Source organism: Gadus chalcogrammus, chromosome 11 (assembly GCF_026213295.1).
Source record: "Gadus chalcogrammus isolate NIFS_2021 chromosome 11, NIFS_Gcha_1.0, whole genome shotgun sequence".
Lineage (NCBI taxonomy): Eukaryota > Metazoa > Chordata > Actinopteri > Gadiformes > Gadidae > Gadus > Gadus chalcogrammus.
The window spans coordinates 2,258,553-2,279,587 of record NC_079422.1 but is presented as its reverse complement, the minus strand read 5'-3'; the positions used below and the strand labels follow the sequence as shown (position 1 = coordinate 2,279,587).

At 42.0% G+C, this 21,035-nt stretch overlaps 1 protein-coding gene across 1 annotated transcript; it reads right to left on the bottom strand.

The window, feature by feature from the left end:
• Positions 1–17,420: 17,420 nt before the first annotated feature.
• On the bottom strand, positions 17,421–20,567 carry LOC130392507 (uncharacterized). Its single transcript, XM_056603031.1, has 2 exons — positions 20,558–20,567; positions 17,421–19,224 (listed from the first exon to the last, which is right to left on the bottom strand). Exon 2 carries the CDS (start codon positions 19,080–19,082, stop codon positions 18,024–18,026), a length of 1,059 nt encoding a protein of 352 aa, XP_056459006.1. The 5' UTR covers positions 19,083–19,224; positions 20,558–20,567; the 3' UTR covers positions 17,421–18,023.
• Between the last annotated feature and the right edge of the window lie 468 nt (positions 20,568–21,035).

Here is a 21,035-nt window from a genome sequence, read left to right as displayed (position 1 = left end):
TTTTGTCGGTGAAAAACTCTAGAAAATCATTAGCTGTGAAAGAAGAGCTCAGAACCGGTGAAGAGTGTGTAAGCCTGGCCACAGTATTAAACAGGACCCGATGATTGTTCTTATTGGTATTTATCAAATTGGAGAAATAAGAAGATCTGGCAGCAGAAAGTGCATGTTTATAATGTTTAAAGCTAAGAGTCCAGGCGAGGCGTGAGGACTCTGATTTACAGGTGCGCCATCGGTCTTCAAGTTTACGACAAGCCCGTTTAAAAGAGCGAGTGAGGTCGGAGAACCAAGGTACAGATTTAGTTCGAGTGCCTCTACTGGTTCTAAGAGGAGCAAAGAAATCAAGCGATTCTGACAGTGCACTGTTTAGGCCATCTGTAAGGTTGTTGACAGACATAGACGTGTTGGAAAGTGACTCAAGTTTATCGGGCAAATGATCAGCTAGAAGGGACTTAACGTGGTTGTTAATGACACGAAAAAAATGAGGGTTAGATTCAGAGCGATTTGTCTGTGCATGCGTGAGAAGGTTAAAAAAGATACAAGAGACCGAGGGCTCTTGTATCTTTGGGAAAAAAAAAAATGGGATTAAACCTGGGTGGTCTATAAATGAGTAATGCCAGGATATGTTGGCTGGTTTCCAATAAGGATGGCCAGGTACTCAAAAGATGTGAAGTCACCGAGTGAACATACTGTACAGGGAAGTTGATTAGAGAAGATAACTGCAAGTCAACCACCCGTTCTGTCTTTCCTAGCGGAGAATAAGAAGCTATAGTCAGGGGGAGACGCCTCAATAAGAACAGCACTGGCAGTGGAGGAAAGCCAACATTCAGTGAGGAAAAATAAATGCAGCCCATAGTGAGTAATAAAATCATTAATATAGGATGTCTTGCTGGAGAGTGACCTAATGTTAAGTAAAGCACAGCTGAGGTCGGCAGGTGGAAGAGCTGGAGGGACAGGAACTGATTTTATACTAATCAGGTTAGATGTGACCCTCCCATGAGTGCTGGAACGATTAACTTTATTTGGATCAAGATTGTTGCTATGAGGACAGTGAGAGCGTTTCGACAGGATGCAACGCCTGTCAGTAACTCTAATAGGGATATGAGTGCAGATAGAAGTTGGAATTGACATTGGAAAAGAGGTATGAGGATTTGCTGCAGGTTTTGCTGCTGCAAAAGAACTAGGTGGAGTAGAGGGGCCAGAAGTGCAAACATTAAAGATGACAGCAGGACACGCACTGTCAGAGACAGTGTTGTGACAGGAAGACAACGTGTGCAGGGCCGAGTCTTGCTGGGAAAAGCATAATTTCAGGCTGAAAGCAATGAAGTTAATAAAATTGCTTGTTAATCTTTCAGACCCTTTCCTATTCAAGTGTAAGCCATCAAATTTGAAGAGATCACGCTCTGATTGCTGATAAAACCCAGGCCTGTTGCAGTGGTGAAGTTCTGCATCCACGTGTGCAGACTGAAAAGTCGGCTAAAACGCTCTTAAAACGCTCTTAGCTTTTGAGCAGGGTGGGAATAGGGCCAGAGAGAACACACCTCTTCCCGAGGCTTTCAACAGTGTGAATCAGTGACTCAAGATCAAGGTAAAGTTTGCAGGAGCGTCTGGACATGACGTCATTTGTGCCAGTGTGCAATAGAACAGTGTGAACAGATGGGTGGAGATCAATAAGGACAGGTATCCGTTCTATAAAGTCAGTAGTAATCCCACCAGAGAGACAGTAAGTAATGGAGCCTGGGAGATGCACATTTCTGATGATAGAGTCACCAAGTATAAGAATTTCAGGAGGTTGATTCTTGCAGCCATTGTCATAAACTGACAATTTAGGAGACAGGGAGAGATGGGAGTTGCCAGGGTTTTCAGGATCAGTAGAAGAGGGATTAGCGCCCCCTACACAGATGACGTCATCATTGCGTGTCGGGGCGAACGGACCCACTCCAGGCAGTGGGAACGATTGCTGCGGGGCAGGTAGAGGAGGCCAGTCTTCTGAAAGGGATACAGATGAAGGGGATGAACACCTTGGACGTTTATCCTGGGACATTAGTGGACTAGATGGAGGGGTGCGACGCTTTCTGCGTCGGGAGATTGGCAGGATCGGTTGCTCCTGAGCGGTGAGTGAGGATGTAGCCGGTAGCCCAGCTAACTTCTCCAGTGGGGTGAAGAAGTTTGACAACGGGATGAAATCATCGTCGTATTCATCCAAGTCAGGGGAAAAGAAGGGGAGAGAGACCCGTCTCCCCTTCTTAACAGCAGTCGTCCAGGAGGAAAAGGGAGCATCCGATATGCGGTGGTCAGCGTTGGCCGAGCTTGGACCATCCTGCTGCAGCGCTTCCACCCAGGCGAGAAGCGAGGATTGGCGCTGGAGGACATCATCCAGGAGGGTCGCAATGGAGCGAAGCTCTGACTTCAGGCAGGACAGCTCATGGTCCGCCGTAGTGAGTGGAGGCATACTCACAGCAAACCATTCAGAGTTCAGTACTTTAGGGAGCCAAAAGCGGGTTATTCGCTAATCCGGGATCCAGCAGTCCTTCTCTGTTGCAGCAGAACTTCTGCAAAGAACCTCAAGCAATACCCGATTAATCAACAGCTTAATATTCTTTAACGACCACCTCACATCCAGATAATCCCATGAAGACACGAACAGGCAGGCAGGCCAATGGGACCATTATAAGTTGGGGCATGTGGAGAGTTTCAGTTATGCCGATGGGGAGATTGTTGGTCTTGTCGACGCCAGTCGCAGGGAGCGACTGCTGCTACCGTCTGTAATATGTTTTTCGAAAGAGTGTACTGAGAGCGCAAATTGCGGTTAAGTGGTAGCCTTATGCCATAAGGTACCCCAGATATCAGCCGGACAGATAGAACTCAGAGAAGTTTCTTTTATCGGCTGATACGTATGTAGTTTGCCCCGCCGCCATATTTATAGTTCTTGGTAGTGCCCCCTACTCGTTAACACGAGATTATTCCCAATTACATCTCAACATCTCCAACTGTACCACAAGAATATAACTATTATAAGTCCCAACTGGACGACCCCCTGCTTTCCAAGAAGCCGATCTACTGTTTTCCCCTCATCCAGCTCAAGAATCCCCTTAATTGTCTGCCCCCACCAGGCGAGACCAAATTTGCCTTGCAACAATAGGGTAACCCAATAAACAGCCGTTCAAAACCCCTCTTGACTTTAACATTCATACTGGAACAGAGGGATCTCATACATTTCTATACACCCCCTATGCCACATCTACTTGATAGACGAAGACCTATTGATTACCTGCACATCAAACAAACCTGCAACTTAAAGAGGACCACCCCTACACACCTAGTCTGTAACTTCAAACGCTCTCTTCCCACACTCCCTTATTCATATTGCTGAAAGAAGGAGGCTAAACCCCTTCCTATTGTCAGTTAAATTTAAGTATTTTCTTATTGTTCTTTCTCACCCTTGCCCCCTCCCACCCTAGTCACCTGGTCATGTGTTGGTTTATTATTATATGTATATTTGTTTGTATATTTGAGGGTCTGTTTGTCTGGGTGCTGAAATACAGGGAGCCAGTCCCTTGTTAATATCGGCAAAACACACAAGTATTTGTGTAGGTTGTAATCAATGTTTTTTGAATCACCAACATTAATAGTTTAAACAATCTATAAAGGTCTTGCATTTGTACTAAATTTGTTCTCTTTTCTCGTCAGGCCTTTGCAATCCGAGCAGTGATGAATGCCCGACATTCATCATTTTGATTGTTTACATTGCTACAAATATTCTCTTTTCTAATCAGGAAGTGGCAACACAACGATGCAGTTGCCCAACACTCATCATTTTACTTCTGTGCATTGATCTTAATTCTGTTTTCTCTTCAGGAGGTGGCAACACAAGCATTACAAGTTGCCCAACACTCATCATTTTACTTCTGTGCATTGATCTTAATTCTCTTTTCTCTTCAGAAGGTGGCACCACAAGCATTACAAGTTGCCAAACACTCACCTTTTTACTTCCCTGCATTGATCTTAATTCTCTCTCTCTCTCCAGGAAATGGCATTATATGCAGGAACGGCCAAATACTGACAGTAATTATTTTTTTCCAGGTTGCTGAGCCCTTCTGTCTATTTTCATGCGTTTTGTATAGCAAGACAGGTACAGAACCAGGCTGGTTCAAATAGACACGGGGTTCAACTGCTAGAATAATATGTCTAATTAATAAATGGTGCACATGGTTTTAAACAGTGCCCAAGGAGGGAGTTAGCTCAACTGCTGTAGCCACAATTACAATACATTTTTTGCGAACATTAAAGGTTAAATTCTGCAGTAATCAGCTACTACAAATAAACGGAATAACACTGCGTGAGATGTTCAAAGGTCAACTATTGCTTCCATTGGAGCGATTGCAATAGATATAATATCGTACCACCAATATGCATGCATTATCTTGTATTCAATAATTAGGAAAGCCGGATTCCAAAACCGAAAGAGGTCCTGCAAGGACACCAATACAGGGGTCTTACATCAAACCAGATCCCTGTACGAGAGTTACACGTTGATCTTAAGATAGGAATAATTATCTAGACTCCACATCATGAACGGTTAGCCTTTAAAGTTGTCCATAGCATGCATACCGCTCGTCCACAGAAGTCCGGGGATTATCCAGGCCTGGGGATTCTTATTAGGAGAGTTCTGGGATAACCTGCCTCGTAGGAGAGCAGAAGAGTCCCCCCCAAATAGAGGATCCTGAGGACAAGCGGTAGAAATGCATAGTTAACAGACCTGACGAGGTCCAGAGTACCAAAATAAGAAAGAATAAAATATATATTTCCTTACAAATTATGAAAATAACATTTCAATAAAAGTCTTCACGTAATCTATGGTTAATAATTGGCAATATTTACATAACATAATCAGAATAAAATGTAATCCATAATTCATCCTAATTGTGATTGACAATATACGTGTTACGTTTTTCATTACAAGACGGGCTATGTAGACAGAGGATACTCGATTATTACAATATATCACAACCAGTTTAAAGGGATACTTCACCCATTTAGAACCGGCGTTCTATCATTATAAAATCGCTATTGTAATATAAATAAATACATAAATAAATATAGCTGCGAGCAGCAATGTGGGTGTCAAGCATAATCGGACTCGGTAGGCTAATTCTGCCGGATGGACGTAATCGGCCAGGGGGCTACATGACGACCGCCTCGGAAATCGGCAATACCGACAGCCGGTGGGATGAGTAAATGGGAAAAGGACCCCACCTAGAGGTAAGGGCGCAATGCAGTCTGCCTGACAGAAGAAATGTCACAAATACATAGGGGTATTCGGAACAATAGCCCTAAAAGAGACACAATGTAAACAAGCATCCGTTCTGGAGGTGGTTCGTGAAGCATCTAATCCAGAGGGAATTGCAGTTTATATAGTAGGTGGGCGGAATGGTAAATATAGTCATTGTTGCATTATACATTAAGTACCGCTTGTCGCCACACGAGTGCAGTGTCTACCCATTAATGAGCGCCACACGAGTGCAGTGTCTACCCATTAATGAGCAATGTCAAGTTTGATTGGCTGTCACGGCCAAACGGTTTTGAATTTGAGAAAGCGGTTTGATACATTTGTTCAGCTTGGTCGGAAGATCATATATGCCAAGTTCTATGAAGATTGGACATAATTTGTGGCCTGTGGAAATTTACAACTGATTTTGACAACTTTCAACATGGCGGCCAAGTTCTGATGTTGCAATGAGAAATAATTTATAAGCTATATAAGGAGGTCTGGCAGTATCCTCAGGCATTAAAAATAAGTTTGAAATGTACTCATGTGAAGAGAGAGGAGTTAAAACACGTCTTCATTAATTATAGCGCCCCCTACGGGTCAATGGTCACCAAATTCATTGAGTGTCCCCATGATGATGTTATGGGTCTATGTATCATGTTTGGTAATGATATGTCAAAGGGCTGCTGAGATATTGGCGTGTTTCCGGTTAGGGGGCTTCGCGGTCGAATATCATTGGCTGTCGTGGATATTTCTGCAAGAAATAATATACTAGCTATAATAACTAAAATAAGTTTTGACTGTACTCATGTGAAGAGAAAGAAGTCAAAACACATCAACATTAATAACAGCGCCCCCTAGAAGTCAAAGGTCACCAAATTCATTCAGTGTAACCTTTATGGGGTCATGGGTCTGTCTACCTAGGTTGGTTATGATATGTCAAAGGGCTGCTGAGATATGGGCTTACATCCGGTTTGGCGACTTCGCCGCCAAATTTGATTGGCTGTAGCGGGCAAACGGTTTTGAATTTGAAAAGTCTATTCGATGTTTTTTATAATGCATGGCCTGATGATCATGTGTGCCAAGTTCCAAGATGATTGGACAAAATTTGTGATAGAAGTAGCATTTTGAAGGTTTTTGACGTAAACCAAGATGGCGGAAAATCCATCATGGCGGAAAATGACGGCATAGGGTGCGTTGAACTTGGCTTGGACCAAGGAATCCAATGATACCTAGTTTGTGATTATAGGACGAATGGGTCGAAAGTTATAAACATGAATGCATGTGCAACTTTGACCTGTTGGTGGCGCTAGAGCTGTTGGGCTAGCGATCTGACATTGGCTTAATGGGCTAATGGGGCTGTCTTGAACCAGTGTGTCAAATTTCACAACTTTTCGCCAAGCGGTTCTATGGGCTGCCATTGACTCTCACTGAAGGATAATAATAATAGGAATTCATACAAATACAATAGGTTGTCTCGCAACTTTGTTGCTTGACACCCAAATATCAGTCTAAACCAGTTTCCCCTTGGCCCATTTTTTCTCTTCTAATTTTCTCCCGAAATGACGTCAAATGACACGTTTGACGTCATTTCGGGAGAAACCTCTTGTCCCGCTAGAAGGGCCGAGGACTACAACACACTTTTGGTGGCAAATTTTTCCGACAGGTGAGACCGACAGGTGGGCGGGGCAGCGAGCGCAATGCACTGTGGTAGTTGGAGGTTTTCTTACTTTGAGCCAGAGAGACCATGAAAACACTCTTTCTGCCTTTTTTCAGGCTAGGATGAACCGATTTCAATTTTTCTTTTCACATTTATAATACATTGAATTATTTAATTCATAAAACCTTCATATTCCCACCGGTGAAGTAACATTTTTAACATCAAGATATTTTGTTAATGTTCAAATTTAAGTTTTGTATGTTTGTGTTTTCCCATGTGGTCTTGTCACCCTGTTATTCTGCAGGGTCGATTAAAATGTAATCCTTTGGGGTTAGTGGAAATCAGTTCTCACTCTGTTCCTTTGTTATCCTGTGTTGGTTTGGGCCTGTTATCCTTGATCCCCAGAGAAGTGCAGAGACGCAAGTAATAAGGAACGGCCAACCCCATATTTATGACATCTTAAGGAATGATGACTTAGATGACCATATGGTTAGCAAAGGCTTTTGGTTTGTTGTGAAACAGCTGCCCTCAATAACACTTCTGAATGTGTAAGGACTCCTGGCCACTCAGCTGACCTATCTGCGGACCCTTTAGAGAATGAAGGGCTCCGCAGGGAGAAATCCCATCTGAGGACTCAGATTGTTGAATAATATGCTTATTTTTAGGTCTGTTGATGCATGTTATGATGCATCTTCGTTCGTGCTTTTCTTACGAATGTGTATATAAAGATAAAAATAAAATGAAAATAAAAATAAGTAAAAATATAAAATGAAAACAAATGGTGGATTCATATACCATGTGTGAATGTCCTCTCGCGTGTGTCAGAGCCACCAAGATAATGGAGGTTACTCGACTGTTACATACACGAGGGGATATTGAAAGCATACCACGTATAAAACTATAAGATAATTAGAAAATAGTTCATTATAATTGACTTACAATAACATTGGTTTCAACCCATAAATTCAGAATTTTTCTTTTAGGTTCAGTTTTTGTTTTGTTTATAGAATATTACCCTATATTTAATACCCAGATGTGCATAATTGTTGTGAGTTCGGATGACTCTTATTCTACCTAGTTTAGACAGTTTTAATTGACCTGGCTCAAAATTCCCCCATAGACTTGGTGTCAGACGTTGGATTGTGGCACTCCTTGGGAGCCTCCAAGCCCACGTCGACTGACTGATCGTTCCTGCGGGTTCTGGAGAGGTGACGCTGGAGCTCATGGGGAGGCTCCGGGAGAGTTCGCAATCACGGGCTCCTTCGGGGAGAATTCAAGTGGGTCAGGATTACAAAATTGAATGAATGTATCGATTTGATGTTGACCAACAAAAAACTAGATAATTATAATAATAAATACTGTTCATGTAATGGTATAGTTAGGTCTGGGACCTGCGTAGCTAAAAAAACTGTTTTGGAAATAGTAATGGACGTGTCCGGGATATGTATAGCTATAAATAAGTAAAGATAAAACTGAGTTTTACTTTACTTCACTTTGCTAAGGCATATGCACGTTTGATGTGGTATGCAAAAGGCAGAGAAAAAGGCGTATACACGTTTGATGTGGTATGCAATGTACATAGGAGTGAATCAAAGTGTGGACAACATCAAATGCGAGCAATACGTAGAATAAATGAAAATTAGGTCATCCAATATACATAGTTAGTGTAGGACAATCGGGTAGTATAATGAAGCCAACTGTTAGAACCAGATACAGTTAACACAGAAGTGATATGGAACATGCACATTTTAACATTGTTATTTCCCTTTTTTCATGTTTTTGGGTTTATAGATAAGAAATGGATTAGCGATACATCTGCTGGGAAGGGACAATATAGGCTCAATTTAGATTCAAAAGTAGTGGGTTCACCTTTCAAATGCCACTGCTACTACTGTAACGCTTTGATAAAACGTCAGCGTTTCATAGTCTGATATTTTTTTTATTATTAGTCTGATAAGTTACAGCACACAGGTATACTGACTCATGAAACATTTACGGTTTACTGCATTTAACAACAGCATGGTCTCCAGACGGCTGCATAGACCCACCACTATCGACCTTTGGTTTTGTATGTACTGGTCTTCATTTCTCTTCACAAATAGATTGGTTTATGTACAGATGATTAAGGAAAGGAACTTCAACTTGGTTGCACTACACCGTTGTTAGGATTGGTTAATTTAATGCGCATGGCTGAAGCAATGCGCAAGGAGGGATGTAGTGTGAATATTAAATCAAGGTTGAAGGTTGAAATCAGCTCAGAATAAGGAATGGGACACTCAAAACAAAAATTTAAAATCTGTACAAGCACTAAATAGAATTGGTTAGATGAAGGAATACAAATGAGGCATTATCAATTATAATACAAACATATCTGAAACGCATACAATTTTCAGGTCCAATGTTTCCAGAAGCAAGATGAGTACCGTGTATCACTCTGACACAGCTAACTTTGCACGCAATGCTTAGGGTTAGATTCATGCTTACACTTACATTTCAAGGGTCCCATAATGGACTTCCATTAGAACAATTAAAAATAGAATTAAAGGAAATATGTTTTTGAACAACTAACTGCTGTACACAGGGCTGTTGCACCGAATCCTGTGCCACTATACTATAGGTACTGATGGACCCCCCTGCGCTAAATTGTTGACGGGGGGGGGGGGGGGGGGGTATGGAGCGATTGTTGACGGGGGGGGGGGGGGGTAAGGAGCGATTGTTGACGGGGGGGGGGGGGGGGGGGGGTATGGAGCGATTGTTGACGGGGGGGGGGGAAGACGTGGCCGATGAGTAATTTTTCTTTTTTTTTCATGGGCCCCCCCTCTGCCTTGGGCCCCCCCACAACTGTCCCCCTTGTCCCCGCAGTCCGTCGGCCCTGGCTGTACATGAGTTTGTATTTCTACAATAGAAACAAAAAGTTCCAGAACCAGATGCAGACACGCCCGGAGCCTACAAACTACGTCCGCCGAGCAAGGAGTAACAGTCACATGAGGAAATCAAATAACGGCAGGATTTGAATCGGTTCTGTTTTGGTTGTCCACATATATATATATATATAAAAAAAAAAAATTATATATATATTGTTTGGATAAATTACATGTATCATAATCAGCAACAGTTCGTTCAGTTTACCAGATAAGGTTAAAAGGAATATATATAGATATGGATATGTTATTGACAGAGCAAGGAGTATGGAGTCAGAACAGTCTCATTATTAATGAATGCACAGAGAAGGATTCACAAATGTATTTTGTGATTTATATATAAATTACTCTCTTCTCACAAATACATTTCAATGCACACACAAATGGATATCGGCATGTATAAATGTAAAATAAATCCATAAACAAAATAAGTTTCACAAACATATTTCTGATCCACACACAAATATGTCTTGTTTTAAATAAAGGTAATATAAATCCATAAATATATTAATTTAAAAAAGATTTGCAATTTTCATCAAAAATGTATTTGGATGTTGTTACATTTATGTACAAACTGTTACACTTGAATTTACAAGACGCTTTTCATTTGTGAGCTTGTTTGCATTTGTGTGTGAAACTGTCTGCATTTATGTGTGGATTTTTGAGACTCTCCTGACGTCGCTAGATTCACAAATGCATTTTTTTCAACAAGGAAGTCTCTGTAGCCAATGCGATGCCTCCCTCGTTTTCAGTCAACCACATGACTGCTGTGACTGGGTTTTTACGTCGGTGCCGTTTACTACTTTAACGGCACCGATAATCCCAAAACCCAGTCGAAATTAGATGGAAAAAGTGTCGTGACGCAGCATTTACTTCTTCACCACCTAGAGATTGTTATGAACGATCATTCAAAAAACCATGCTCTTTCCGATAGAGTAGACATTTGACAGAGAACCGGGAGGCTCGGAGGCTGGACTCAGAGGTCGGAACTGCAGCCATGTGATTGGCTGAAAACGAGGGAGGCATCTGATTGGCTACAGAGAGTTCCTTGTTGAAAAAAATTCATTTGTGAATCTAGCGACGTCAGGAGAGTCTCAAAAATCCACACATAAATGCAGACAGTTTCACACACAAATGCAAACAAGCTCACAAATGAAAAGCGTCTTGTAAATTCAAGTTTAACTGTTTGTACATAAATGTAACAACATCCAAATACATTTTTGATGAAAATTGCAAATCTTTTTTAAATTAATATATTTATGGATTTATATTACCTTTATTTAAAACAAGACATATTTGTGTGTGGATCAGAAATATGTTTGTGAAACTTATTTTTGTTTATGGATTTATTTTACATTTATACATGCCGATATCCATTTGTGTGTGCATTGAAATGTATTTGTGAGAAGAGAGTAATTTATATATAAATCACAAAATACATTTGTGAATCCTTCTCTGTGCATTCATTAATAATGAGACTGTCCTGACTCCATAAAGGAGGGGTGAATGCGATGATAGGCACAACATGTTGTATTTTTATCCCCAATAACACAGCTCCGGATGGGTTGGTGGCCAGGGCGCTAGCATGATTACAATCCCTCAGGTTCGAATTGGCTAAGAACTCCGGCATTAATGACCCTTTCACAGGATGGTTGGAGAATATGTTTGGGAGGTGGAAAGGCATGATCCAGTAAGTGCCAGTCGCGGGAATAATGGCAGAGACCGTGTTAATTGTCACCGGCTGCCGTTGTATTCCCTGCGCACAAGGGCTACTGCATCTGCTGATCACCACAGCAGTGGGCGCTACAGAAGCGCTAAGTGCCATTCAGGCTTACATGGGGATCAGATATGATCCGATGAAAGTGGACGAGACATCACCTGAGGGGCCCGACCCTATCCACCTGAAATATGTAGAATAGTCAACACCTATACTATTCTAGTAGTAGCGCCTGTAAATAAGATAATCAATGTCCCGGATTTACTTGAATAACAAATTTCTAAACAACCATACCAGGCTATGTTTGTTATTGTGTAGTGTTGCTTGGTTGCGAGTGCAACCACTTATTTCTGTATCGCTGCATTGATAATGGTACTGTTGATCTTCTTTGAGACAGTTGTTTACAGGTTTCCTGTTGCTGACACGACGACGATTGAACGCCTGAAGGAGGCTCCCATGATGTGAAAGTACCTCTCTGTGAGCTGAGCCCTTGACAAGGAGGGACGAGTCTTGGGTTCATGAATTACAGGCCCCGACGGCGACAGAAGAAACAATGGCTGCGATAATAACAATGTCCAAAACCACCCACATGCAACAGCGCACCAATACACGAAGATCACCTGAACCACCCAAATCCATGCTAGCCTATCAATAATCTTGAATGCTTAAATTTTATTATGACTACTAATTTTGTACTTTACTTTTGCACATGTTGAAAATGTTATGACCTTGTTGCACATTACCAAAAAGTATTAGCTTAGGATTTCTATGTGTAACCCAGGTAGTAAATCTTCCAGACTATTACCTCCATTATTTTGGAAAATTAAGCTGCATTCCATGTGATTTGTTGTTTTTTAAATTTAGTTTTTTAAAGAAATAACCCATTTCCCAATTTGGTCACAAGGTGGCAGCAGAAGCGCAGTCAATACACTCTTTTAGTTGCGAAGAAAAAACGCTACGAGTCATCATCTTACTCGCACATGCGTTCTTTGTTCTTCCTCTTGCCTGCTACGCAGTTCGTGTGGATGTTGGAGAAACAACATAGGGATGGCTAGTGTGACGTCAGACGTCCACTTCCGTGTCCAATCGCTAAACCGCGTCCATTCGCTAACAACGATGGCTACAGCAGCACAGTAACCGGTCACGTTCTATACAGTGACGGCGTACTTTACCGACATCCCAAAGTCTGTACAAAAGGGTCTTAACTCTTACAATAGGGTGTATGCACTAAGCTGTGTGACGTACTTCCTGTTTCAAATAATACAGCTCGGTTGCTTCCGGTCTGTGTGTTTATCGCGCTAGCCTGCTGACTTTGATACTGTAAACATGGATCAAGACCGCAAACATCTAAAAACTGGACCTTTTCAGAGGCAGGAGACAACCTACGCAGAGCACTGCTGTGTACACTGTACAGCGTCAGCAAAATTCAACGGGGCATTACGTTTTCATGGCTTTCCGAGCCAAACTGACGTGAGGAGTCGATGGATTGTGAACATACGCCGGGATGCATATGTCATCACCACTCACTCCAAGGTCTGTAGCAGACACTTTAATCCCGACAAATTGATTGAGCCAACTACTCCTCAGGGTCGAAGGAGACTTGCAAAAGGTGCCGTAGCGACCCTTTTTGAGTGGAACCAGTATACAGTCGAAACCCCAAGGCGTGGCGTGTGGGAGAGAGTTGATCGGTTCGTCGAAACTGCCCCTCCGGAAGATGAAGTTGATCTCCTATTCAACGATCAAGACTACTGCTCTCTCTGAACCGACTGCCATGGATATGTCCGCATCCGCTGCTGAAAGCGTCTCCAATGAAGTACAGGAGCTGAGAAAGGAGCTACAGGAGTTACGTCTCCAGCGAGAGTTTGGACTGCAGCGGTTTGCTGGCTCCGACGCAGACATCCGAATTTACACAAGGGAAGTCACTTTTTCACAGTCAAATTTTTTGTATTAGTCTGTTATTAGCCTAGTCCCTACGTGACGGGGATATGTGTCAGTCAGGGACATTGTTGGTTAGAAAATAACTTTACGTTACAGATTAATTTATAGTACTGTACCAAATTATTTCTTAATAGGTCTGTGAATGATTAATAGGACACGAGTAGTGGCATGTTGAGAGATGGTGTAATTGGAGTTGGGGATGTCCATGTCTTATCAGAATTTATATAAATGAATGTGACCACACCAATAGTACAAAAACAAACAACATTTATAATACAGATTTGTGTAAAGACTTACAGAGACGTGTTTCCAGTTCAAGTCTACAAAAGTTTATTTTTAAATGGTTGAAAAAAGTCATGTTATTATTCTATGAGATGAAAATAGGAGCACTGAAGCGCCAGCGCCAGAATGTGACCGTCTCCAACTCCACCAATGCTGGTCCTAGAGCAAAATACTATTGATAAACAATTGTGAAAATGTATGAATTGAGCAGGTAACACCCTACTTATCTACATGCAAGTACAAGGCAAACCACAAAACCGCGCCTCCCAAAGATACGGCCCGGACAAGAACACTACACTAAAAAGAGAGCACAGAGAACACATTAGGGCATTGGATATCCACACACATCAGGTTGTCTTACAGGAAGTTGGTGCAGTTATTGAACTGCACCCAAAGAGGAAACTAAACAACCCTGTCAGCTGAGTGCCAGGGATTAGTTACGACGCCATCCGGTAGAGCAACCGTTGCGTAGTGGCACAAGTCACAATACAGGTAAAAGCGAGGTGACTGAGGCTGAAACAGATATATGGGAGAAATACAGGTCACCGTGCTACATAATATATATATATATATATATATATATATATTATATATACGATAAAATCTTAATCTTAGTAGTTACTGTTGACATTATTTTGGTAACAATGTATACTTTTGATGTACACTTCTAATTGAACATTTTTATGCGATGTCCTTTGTGAATAGATTTGCCAGCTACAACCATCTGATAGCTTTTTGGTCTTTGATTGAGCCTTCTCTACAAGATGGTCCGTGTTTCCAGAGCCAAATCAGCTGTCCAGAAAAAAGAAGTGGTCGCACCTGCACGTGCATCAACAGTACTTTATAAGTAGTTACAGATGTAATTATACGTGATGCCATTGCATTTGTATTTGTTGTTTTTGAGCTATACTTTTTTTCTGCACAGCTGCTCCAGCCCATAGATTAACTCTTTCTTTTTTCATCCCTTGGCTGCTGAATCACAAAGCTTGATCTAAGAGAAAAAGGTAAATCATTAGAAATATAACCTCAGCATCATGGGTGTAAAAAACAACTTGTTTCTTATGAAGGTAAGTACTTCAACGGTGCTAGAAAAAGCCTACCACCCTGAATGCTTACTGTTATATTCTCTCCCTCTTAAAATAAAGATGTGTTTTTTTTTAAAGCGGACTCCAAGAATCACAATTATTCCAATGTACCTGTACTTCTGCTGTGCAAACGACAATAAATATCTTGTTTATTGAAAAGTTGTAGCCTTGTACTCATTACCTTGACTATATTAAATTGTGTGTGAAAAACAGGGAGACATGAAAAACATTCAAGTTAGTGGCCCTTGAGGACTACACTTAGCTACTGCTTAACCGAACAAACACCACTGAACAGGGATGAACACAGCTTCCTGCCTAGACTCTAAAACTGTGGTGCCTCGCTCTTCCCCATCGACCTGTAGCACAAGGCTCTCACGCTGACCTGCACTGTCAGCTTGTCTTTATTGGACACTGAATGAAATGACACATACAAATTCATTAAGCTTCAATTGTACTGGGTTACTCGCATCATCACATCTATAACATGTTACTACATGGAAAGAAACGTTAGGTAGCTAAGTAATGTTACTTTTATATACACAAAACCGTGGCTGTACTTAAACTATTATTACTCAACACAACAGGCAAACATCATGGCTGATATAAAACACTCGTTAAGAAATCTTGTTGGCGTTTGCTGTTCCTGCATCGTAATACACGTTCGACAGTGACAGTTAACTGACAGATTAGACTTTGACAGTAGCTAGCGTCTGTTAGACGTCGTTTTCTTACCTTCGTAGCTGTGAAACCCCTTCTCCAATCTGCTTGTCGGAGTTTTTGTTTCCCGACATAAACGATGCACATCTGTGATATTTATTGTCGGCAGCTCCTGTAAACACCGTGTAGAACGTTGCCATCTTGGAACCGGAAGCTGATGAGCTGTATTACGGCGAATCAGGAAGTGCTTGTGCAAGTAGCCTATTCGAATCGGGTAGTATCAGTACTAATGTCAGGTGGAAGTCTGACAGGGAAAGTCCAGGCGTCAATGAAAAAAAAAAGCTACGATGTTGAGGTGAGAAAGTAAGGGTGTTGATAGCTAATGTCAACACAGGGCTGTCTTTTAGCCGTGTTGGGGTTTGGTGAGGGTTACCTAGATTAGTTGTTTTCAGTGTAATAGCATAACATACAACTTTAAAACATAGCTAGACAGGTTAGTGAATTTCGCATTGGAAGCTAGCGATAGCTATCTAATGTAAACACAGGGTGTGCGTTGCTGATAGTCCTTTAGCTGTCTAAGGGTTTGATGAGGGTTAGCTAGTTGAGTTGTTTTCACTCAGGTACACGTTGAGGGACAGGAGGTGAAGGCAAGTACCTGCTCTTGTGCTATCGGGAGGGCCAAGTGTCACCATGTAGCAGGCCTGCTGATTTGGGCTGAAAAGAACCTAACCCGCACGGATGTCGAGTGTGTGTGGAAGAGGGCCCCAGCACCAAAAACAGATGAGGTCACAGCGAATTGGGTGTCTGTGATTGCACCTTCCACATCTCAAGGTCAGGTTTTCTTTGAATACTAAAAGCTACGCCCTGTCTGGCTTTAGTGTTATAAATGAATGGTGATGCTACTGACAGCAGCTATGTGAGATAGGAGATGGTTTCAAGTGAGAACACTATAATCTATTATTCCAGCTGGAATTAAACGACCTGTCACCCAGGAGGACAGAGAATGGACACTGAACTCCTTGGCACAGCTGGGCCGTTTTACAGGTCTTGGTTGGATTCTGGCACCAGAAACACCTCAGGTTTGACTTCTGTCCTTTGTATTTTTGATTTGTCACGTCCTGCTATATGAGAAACATGACAAGTACACTACATTAAATCAGTTACAAATTAGATAAGTTTGATTGAGTTATCCCACCACACTCCATTTCAACTGATGATCAATTCAAGTTTACATACCCATAGATATAAACCATTGTAAATCAGACATCAAACTCTTCACACTTTGAATGTATTTTGTTTGTACTGTGTTGCCAAACAGCATATGTGGTCCATGACTTACTGAACATCATTAACCAACATTTTCTGTCTAATTTCATGATATTTGTCTGTTTTACTTAGACCGTCCCTATCAAGACCTTTGATGGGGTAGTGACCAGCTCAGGTTATGGCCATGCAGAGGACAAAGCTCTGTATGTGCTTTCATCGCTTGCTGTCAGCCCACAAGAGAAAGAAGCCATTGAGAGAGCCACAGTTGGGCAAACTAAGAATGCCTTATGGTGATACATACAAAGATAGTCTCTATTGATTTCAGGTGTACGGTATTGACTAGCTTTCTCTCCATTAGTGCTGGAAACATCCCTGTGTGCTACATGGTCAAAATGCACCTGCCAACAATTGTCATCTTGTGGTGTGGACTCCTCTTGACCTTGTTATCCTGCTCATCCCTAAAGACCCAGCATGGGCTAGCAACATTAACATTCTGGAAACATGTTATAAGGATTGTTTCCTTCCTCGCATACTTCTGCATTCATGACCTGTTCTAGTGAAGGATTTCTTTCTTCTGCAGCTTGCCGGGCCACCAAGGTATCTATCCTTTTGTTTTGTTGTACATTCTCATCACACAGTACATAACACACTACACATAGTCAGATGCCATTTACACTGATACACCTAGTCTCCTAGTCTCTTTAAAAGGTCCCATGACATGTCAGGTGTGGTGTGATTAGCCGTTACAAGCCGTTTTGGAAATCTGCCCCTTATGACATCACAGGTGGGCGTGTCCACCTAGATGTATGACGGATAGATGAGCAACGTTTGCTGCAGTCTACTGTGTTGGCTGGTAGACTGATCTATCCAGCACACATCTAGGTGGACACGCCCACATGTGATGTCATAAGGGGCAGATTTCCAAAACAGCTTGTAAGCTAATCACACAACACCTGGTGCCATGTCATGGGACCTTTTAAGGGTAAGGCCTCATTCATGTTCACTATTCATTCACTATATTATTGTTTTGTTACATTGTTTGTGTTAACAATAAACTGACTGGGAGTGGGAGCAACTGTGTGAAGACTCAAATTTGTCTGCTAGTTCAGCTTGTTTTGCACCTAGCCTGTCAAAGTGTATGTCCAAGTAGTTCCCAACTGATGGTGGCTTAAACTGAATGATTTTGATGTGACAGACATGAGATAGACACGAGTAAAACAATGACATTTATTCATGCAATTTCTTGAAGAATGGGCTTCTGTAAATTCACAAGACTAACACATACTTTTAGGATCTTGTTGGCATGCTTCTTATGCTGGTACGGGATGTAGGTCAAAATGCCAAATGTTTTCAGACGTTGTATGGAACGCTCTACATGAATCCTTGCACAGGCAACGAGTCTGTTGTGGTTTACTTCCTCCACTGTGAACTGTCCATTGACAAGGAACGTTGGGATGTTCAGTGACACTCCCTCAGGCAAAATGTCACGAATAGTGAATCCCTTATCTGCCATCACCATGTCACCTGGTTCTAGCTGTTGGAGTACTCCGCAGTCAGCTGTTATCGCCTTGTCCGAGGTACTTCCACCGTATAGGTCACTGGCGAAGGTTATAACTCCATTGGGAGCCACACCGATCAGAGCTTTAAGTGTGGTGCGTCCTTTGTAATGACTGTACAGATGACTCTGGGTGTCCACTCTTTCTGTATTGGAGACGGCCACTTCAGTGCAGTCAAGCACAATCCGACAGTCGGGGAATGGCTGGAAGCAATCTGGCAGGGATGTTTGGTTCTTGAATCTCGAGGGGATGTTGTTTTCTATCATGCCAACATACAAAATGTCATACAGTGCACTGCTGATTGTGGTGAAGATGTTGGTGACTGTGGCACGGCAGCAATTCAATCTTGTTGCAAGGTCTAGGATGCCACAATTCAGTCGGAGCTTCATCAAAGTCAGGAGTAGCTGATCGATAAGGGGCATAATTTGGACATTCCAATTAAAGTGGTACTGGAAATCAAATTTGGAGAGAAGGGCTTCCAAAAAGAAGACAGTGGCAGCATCTGTCAAGCCAGTGTAGTATTTAACTTTGTCAGGGTGTGAGGAGATTTGACTGAATGAAAATGTTTGTTTTTGTTTCTCCAATTCTCGTTTCAGTTGGTCATTTTCTTTTCTGAGCATATCATTCTCAATTTCAAGCACAACACTTGAAGTACCAGGGGTCTGTGGAGCAATGCCAAGGTGGTTTGGGCCTGGTCCAGCTGTTCCTTCATCCTCCACGCTCGCAGGGACCATTCTTTTTTTACGTTTGGTGGGGATGTGGTCGGGGAAAGCCTTTCCGTCATTCCATGCAAACCGTGTTGGCCCAGCTGCTTTGCCATCAGGAAAATGCCACCCACAGACCCTGGAGTTGTAGTTCGGGGTGAACTTGTCACGCCTGCAAAAAAAAAGAGAAGAAAATAAACTAACTAAGTGGCAATTAACATATTACGGTAACACTTTATAATAAAGTTCCATAATAAATAGCAAACTAGTCATCACCTAGTCTCGCAAAGCCAGACCAAACTACAGCAAGTAGAATGGTCTGGAGCCACGCTACCTCGAGCCGTCTATCCGTGGGGAAACTGGGCGGGCCTGTTTTTATTTCTTTAAACCAATCACAATCGTCTAGGGCGGGGCTAAGCCCGGGAAGCAGCAGCGGTGTCCATGCAAAATAGAACATCTTTCTTCTTCAGCAAATGCTGTAAGCAAATCTTTAGCAGTTCTTTGCAATTTTCGACGGAAAGAGCCAAACATGCCAACTTTACAGCGCCGTCAAAGTCCTCTTCAAAACTCGCCATACTGCCTAGTTTCCGAGTTTGAGGGGGAGCACAATACGGGAACGCCAGCAACCGGAAGGGGAGGAGTCGCGGCCAAATCCGACGCTAGGCAATAGACGCTGTCCACTTCCGTTCAGCCAGACTAGTCATCACCTAACCCTTTGTTAATATTTGTTAATTGTTACTAAAATATATATTTTAGTAACAAATAAAATATAATGGACTATATTATCACAGTGAGGCTATACATTATGTAAAACATAGTTTCAGATTTTTGAAACCTTTACCCTATTTGTGAAAATGCAATGCTGTCTGGACCCCTAAAAAGCATTCAAATTAGCCTGTATTGCATTTTCACAAATAGGGTAAAGGTTTCACAAATCTGAAACTATGTTTTACATAATGTATAGCCTCACTGTGATAATTTAGTCCAGATTTGAAGAGTCTAGGTGTAGTGGTTTTCAATCAGGACCCGTTCTAATGCAGGCTCGACCCCTAAAAAGCATTACAATGAGCCTGTATTGCATTTTCACAAATAGAAAAAAGGTTTCACAAATCTGTAACTATGTTTTATATAATTTATAGCCTCACTGTGATAATTTAGTCCAGATTTGAAGAGTCTAGGTGTAGTGGTTTTCAATCAGGACTGATTTAAGGACCAGCAGCTGCCGAATCGGATGCCAACTTCAGCGTCGTTTGTTTAGCTAGGTCTACTAGAGTAAAAGTCAGTCTCACTTCGAAGTCTAATGATTTCCTATGCAGCACAGACACTGGCTGTCCTTAGCATATGTAACATTACTGGTAGCAGTTCAAGAACGATAACGATAACCTTGAAAGCATTTTGAAGTGCTGACAAAACAAACAAAGCTAGCACTCGCTAGCAGTACCTAGCTCATAACGTTAGTAACCACTAGCCTGTTATTATTGTTCATCATTTGAGATCCAACTTACCGTATCAACTTCAGCCATCCCTTCTTCTCTTTTTCATCGAGGGAAAATCGGTAAAAAGAGATTGTTTTGTTGACGTCGTTGCGGTTATTGCAACACGGGACACAGCACTGCACCATTTTACTGTTAGAATGTTAGCGAGTGGACACGGAAGTGACGTTTTTTGATATGATGACGTAGTGACTAGCCATCCCTATAGCTGTACCTTGATAAAACTGAGTCAGAAAGTTGATAACTGAAATAGAAAGTCAATATTGATAAACATTGAGACGATTGAGAAGCTGTGGACATCGTGTAGAACTCTGTTGAACTATTGATTGATATTCCGGCTGGTTTTTTTTGTGGAGCCCTTCAGAGGACCGTCATCTGTCCATATCTCCATCCTGGTTGCTTTCCATCTTCTGCCAGGGGATCATCATTCACATTGCCATTCCATCCTGCAATACTCTTCCTGGACTGCCTCATCTGACATCCATTGGGG

What these genes read in the sequence shown, in the direction of transcription:
- LOC130392507 (XM_056603031.1), bottom strand. Translation starts at nt 19,082, where the DNA reads ATGGTCCCTGCGAGCGTGGAGGATGAAGGAACAGCTGGACCAGGCCCA.